This window comes from Mytilus trossulus, chromosome 4 (assembly GCF_036588685.1).
Source record: "Mytilus trossulus isolate FHL-02 chromosome 4, PNRI_Mtr1.1.1.hap1, whole genome shotgun sequence".
Taxonomy (NCBI): Eukaryota; Metazoa; Mollusca; class Bivalvia; order Mytilida; family Mytilidae; genus Mytilus; species Mytilus trossulus.
In genome coordinates this window covers 34,606,381-34,612,380 of record NC_086376.1, presented here as the reverse complement: position 1 = coordinate 34,612,380, position 6,000 = coordinate 34,606,381, and the positions used below count along the sequence as shown (strand labels likewise).

The 6,000-nt window shown below is 30.0% G+C and overlaps 1 protein-coding gene across 2 annotated transcripts in view; it reads right to left on the bottom strand.

Annotated features, from left to right (window-relative positions):
* Positions 1-1,522: 1,522 nt before the first annotated feature.
* LOC134715181 (polycomb group RING finger protein 6-like) overlaps positions 1,523-6,000 on the bottom strand; it is a 21,369-nt gene continuing 16,891 nt past the window's right edge. For both annotated transcript variants that reach the window (XM_063577188.1, XM_063577189.1), the window contains exons 10-12: positions 5,752-5,862; positions 5,095-5,187; positions 1,523-3,098 (exon numbers count right to left, since the gene is read on the bottom strand). In XM_063577188.1, coding sequence (XP_063433258.1) covers positions 3,054-3,098; positions 5,095-5,187; positions 5,752-5,862 — 249 coding nt within the window. In that variant the 3' untranslated portion in view covers positions 1,523-3,053. The remainder of the gene's footprint in view (positions 3,099-5,094; positions 5,188-5,751; positions 5,863-6,000) is intronic.

Sequence of the window (6,000 nt, the reverse complement as noted above, 5' to 3'; positions counted from 1 at the left end):
TCCCCTAACATGGAACAGTGGTGTAACCAGACAACATAAAACATAATGCCAATTTCTTGCGTATTTGTTTCATTCCAGTGTTAAAAATCAGAAATCCTTTAAAAAATATCTTAAGAGTTTATATTATAATACTCTCAAAACAGTTGGCTGGACTCCTTATTTTGTCTAATGTTGAAGACTAAATAATGCTTCTAAATGTTGTTTAATTTTGTTGGTGTGTTTTTCATAATGCTTCTAAGTGTTGTTTGGTTTTGTTGGAGTTTTTTTTATTGATTAACACTTACATGCATGTCATTTATAAATAGGAATGACACACTACAATGTAGTGATTGGATTAACTTTGAAAAAGTATGTCTAACTGTTTGAAAATTTAGTTGTCTTAAGAACCCTACAAAACATGTACCCGTATAAGTGTAAGTCCAGTAATATATTATTTATAGACATTGAACATTGTATAAGACAGATAAGACTACAATCAATTGGACGTAGTTTTAGTAATAAATGACATTACATTGGACGTTGATATGTTGATTTGAGAATATGAAGCCAGATTTGGACGTCGATTTAAGGAATGGACGTAGTTCTAAGTTTAACATATATAACTAATCAGCTAACAGGAAGTTGAGAATCAATTAACCTAAAATCCAATCAAACATTTTAGCATGTCCACATGAAGCCAGATAACAAATTTCAGGAACATCTGATTTGTAGTGTATTGTCCAATAAATTTCTTATGTTTTAATATTGATAACATGACTATACTATCAACACAAGATGATGCAGCTCACATTGGTCTTACCAGTATTGTCCTTCCCTATGCCTATATCATCCTGCTCAGTCACCCCATAATTGGTATCACAGCTTTGAGAGGAGAGACAGCATTATTAGTAACATCACAATGTGTGAGGAGAAGTTATCAGCAACGTTACAATGTGTGTGGAGACATTAACAAGCTTGCATTCGTCAAGCGTAAAACTGTCTTAGGGAGGGGGAAAATCAGTAATAGAACAATAAACAGATAATCAGGTTTTCTTTGAATAGATCTCATAAAATATAAAGCCACAAGCCACAATATGAACTTTTTTGATGAGTGAGCCCACAATATGTAGAAAACTTGATAATCTATACAAATCAACAAAATATGAGATAATTGCCAATAAAGCAGCAACCCAACAATGCAAGTTATCAAGACATCTATAGACACGATCATAGATGCTTGACAACATGTTGATGTCCAACTAAAGGTATTAGTAATTTGTAGTGTGTAGTATGTAAGAAGAGATGTAGATGTCATCATAAAGTATTGACTAGTGAACAGATGCTCACACCATACCACATGTCTAGTTTCATTCATACTTTGTTTTGGTGTAACAGTCAGGGTTATTGAAAGTCAATTAAAAACCTGAAAAAGAGGTTTAAGTTTTGATTTCTGGAAATTGTTGCCAAGTCAGTGAGCTTTTGCATCAATAACTATATATAGGCACAGGTACCAAGTAATAAATAAATAAAACAGCAGTGTTCAAAAAAAACTTTAACAACTAATATCTTGATGATTAACAATGTGATTTCCATGATTACAGAACATACAAATGCTAATGCTGCACTTGTTGGAAATGTGCTGCCATAAATGTTACATTTATTAGAAAATAATAAAGCGTAATATCTTTTGTATGTATCAAATTTAATTATAACCTATTGACAGGAATAATTTAAATTTGCTGTCCATTACATGTAAATAATTGCAAAACAGTGGCATTTGTTACGAAAAAAAACAAATAATGTAAAAAAATAATTCTTAAGATTCAAAGAACAATGTTTTCATGAATTACATTTTACAAAGTTATTTGAACAGGTTTTAATATTTTACTGCCTTTGATAAAAATCAATAATTTTACATGAATATATACAAAATCAGGACATAAGACATTTTAACTCACAACTATCATATAGACAAAATATTTTCATAGCTGAGCATCTAGTTATTTGCATAGTTTTTACCCAGGTTTATTAATGGTTATGTTTGAGGGCTATTTCACTTTCCCAATGTTAATTTAAAAATTAAGTCTTCCTAAGTGCTTACAACAAATTTTCAATAAATAGTTCATTTCATGTACCACATCTTCATTAACATTCAATGTAAAAGTTTAAAATAATTAATTACCTTTTCATGAATTAAGTCATTAAAAAAATCAAGAACTCAAAAAATTTGATTCTTCTAAAAATTATCATAAATAACAACAGGAAATGTAGGCCTATGATAGCTTACAATGTTACTTTCTGTATACAATTCTATTACCAAGGGGCATAACTCATAGAATAATGTGTAAAGAAAGTTTCAATTTTAGAACAGAAGTCCTTTGACACTTATGGTTATATAGATATAGGAAGATGTGGTGTGAGTGCCAATGAGACAACTCTTCATCCAAATAACAATTTTAAAAAAAGTAAACCATTATCCATTTACAGACGTTCCCATCCTAACTCTATTTCATTGAAATAACCCTCATCAAAGACTTAACTCAAATTTATGGAACTATTTACTATAGACAGTGTAAAAGGACCACAATTATTGAATTTTAATGTCTAATTAACACTGACATTAGTTTATTGCTCCTAGGGTTCCTAAGTCCAAATGTCATTAGCTATAAATCCTTAGCTTATTTGGTCAACCATCTCCCTCTTTTACAAAAGAATTATTGTAAATAATTACTCCACATAAATTAAGTTTTATACAACTTTAAGGTTATGTTCCCTCTGTTCTAGATATTTAAAATGAGTGCAAAGCTCTCTAACAATACAGAAAAACAGTTATTTTCATCAAACACCTCTACAATACTAATCAAATTCAAACAAGGCATACAGACACATTTATAAAACACTGGCATGAATGTCTCAGTATCAATATGCAAAACTCCTCAATAACATCCCTTTCATACGGTTTATCAACTGTCAATCATCATTTACATTACCACAGAATCTTTGCTGCCCTAGTATATATATCGTTGAATTGTTGTGTATATTTAAGATTGGTTAACTTTAAATCTTAATTCCTGTCACAAATCCTCAGTGATCCTGTATCTTAATTCCATTATAACATCCTGAAAACAAACAAATAACTAAAATGAGTTGTGAAATCAATGAATTAATAGATTATGTAAACTAATTAGAGCTGAAATACTTCAACCTTATATATGTATATTCCTGCACTCATCAGATATATGTATATTTCCTGCAATTAGGTGTCTTGTCATACGTAAACAGCCCTAACAATATCACTAGCCTGTATCTGTATACTATACATATATCCTTTAAAAGCTCTGCCAACTCTGGACTTAAGGAATAACAGTACTGTAGTTGAAGAGTTGACACCGTCAATTGTAGATTTGACGGTCGCAAATGCAGTTTTACTGGTAAATCAAAATTGACGGTGGCAACTCTTCAACTACAGTACTGTTATTCCGATTCTAATGCATTACAAAAAGAAATAATACGATAAAACTTTAAAAAAGGTCTAAATTTGACAAATAAAAAAAATCCGCGAAGCTTCATGAATGATTTTTGCACAAAGACGTCATGGCTAAACGTGACGTCATACAAATGAAAACTTACAAACTGGAGGTTATGACGTTACTTGTACGCTTCAAATTCGAATAAAATTACATTAAAACGGCGAATTCGAGGTAGGTGTTGTTTTATTTTCGATTATATAGTAGTAATCAAACATTTGTTGATTCAATCAATTCAAAATGGCGGGTCCCTCCTTAGTTACGCCTGGTCAACTGTGGATTTGACGGCAACTTTTAGCCAATGAAAAAAATTGTTACATCCAAATTGCATTAGAATATGTTTATGTATCATTGTTGATGGGTTTAAGGTATTGCTTGATCTTATGTGAACTAAAGATTAATTTATTTCCTGTTTTTTTTCAAGCATTTCTTTATAGCAGTATGAAATAAACCAATTTTCTGCTAACAGACAAACATGAACAGCAAGATTTACTCTATTTTCTCCATTGCTAATCTTCAAATTCAACACACAATATCATACATGAAAAATGTCAATTCAGCATCTTTATTGAATGTCATGTTCAGTTAAAAATTCTGAAGCTTAGGACAAATCATACACCTTTGTTTTGAACCGGACAATGTTTTGTTATTTATTTTTATTAAATCGGCTGCAATGAATTACATTGATTTCCCAGTTAAATAAAACCGATAAAATCACATGTGAAATAAAAATAAACGTGGTAATTTCACTCTTTGACGTCATACAACAATAGGCGTTGTCAAGACATCGATAACGTCGGATCAAAACAATTTGTCAATGCGTAGGAAAAAGATATAGTTCCTTACATTTTCTACATTAATTTCATAAAAAAAGCCATTTGCCAATGTAATAAAAAGAATAACTAATCGCCATATTTGAATATAAAAAAAAGACAACTTGAGACCGAACACTGCTATGGATAAAACTTGTGCTGCACACTCGTTTAATCTATGTGTCGTTCGGTCACGCATTGTCTTATTTTTTATATTCAAATATAGTGATTAGTTATACTATAATTACTTTTGAAATTAGTTGTTATGTAATTATAAATAATTATTTACTTAGAGTGATGTATTATAGTTGACCATGTAAGATTCTTTTGGGTGTACCCATCAGTGTTAGTGTGCAGTTTTTTAATATTAATCAAAGGTAAAATGAACAGATACTAACAGACATATTTTAAATCAGAAAATAAATGCAATAAATGTGAGTTTTTCTCTTTCATAGTGAAAACAATGTACAAAATCAAACTTAAAATATCAGCTGTATTTGTACTCAGCTCGAAACAAGAGTAATACCTTGCTGAAATTTGCATTTCCCCTGTTTCTTAGCTTTGTACAAATACAGCTGATATTTAAAGACACTGTACAGTTAATGTCTATATATCCTTTCATGCAATGAGAAAAGTTAGAAAAAGATATTGAATATTTGATGATGCTAACAATACCAGAGACTGAAAGTTAAATCTGTTTCTACCTTGATGGAAAATCATGAAAAAGAACAGTGCAGTAGGTTCTTCAATAAGATATTCTATAGATATATTCTTACCTCTCCTTCGTAATATTGTTCTCTAACTTTCTCTAAAGAGTTATTAGCAGGTACTAAATGAAAGGCTGTAGTTGTTGGATGGTATAAATCAATCTGTAATACAGCATGAAGAAAACCATTCAGAGTATAATTTGACTTTATCTGTATAGAAAATGCTAACTAAAGGCAAATTAGGATCCTTTATCATTAAGCTGCTGTTATTATAGAAGTTTTGTCACTTTCAAAACAAAAAGTATTCTTTTATTGCAAACATTACATGTACTGATACAGTATTTTCAAATCGAAATTAATCTTAAATTTTGGGGTTATTTGTTTCTTGAACACACTTTACTGTAAAAATTAAGACTTCTGTTATTAATCAAGCCCTCATTTCACATATACACAATAAATTATAAATGGCGCAAACTGCCTATATTTAGTTGTGCTTTTTTTATTCTCCTTTAGGGAAAGGAAGATTATTTACTGTCTGTCATCAGCAGTTAGCTTTATATAAATGTGTATATGTACTCATACTGCCCTTTTAGCATTATTAGGTCATATAAGCTGCTCGTGACCACTTGGTTAGAAAGAGGTTGCAGCAATAACATACCAGATTAATCATAACAAGACAAAAGGCAATGTAAAAATAACAATAACTTTTACTTTTTCTTAACTTACATGATAAAATTTTTCTAACTGTAATTTTTTTCTAATAAATGTAGCTATATTTCCAACTGTGGCTTTACATGTAACTCGTAAGAATTTCTTATCTAATTCTACCTGTAAAAGCTACAAAAAAGAAAGATGATTTATTATAGATTTAATATTTTCTCATAATCTTATGGCTATTATTATTTTTTTTACATCTTAACATAGAAAAATTCATGTAAAATGAAAATACCGCATAAATAACAAAGAAAAACTTTA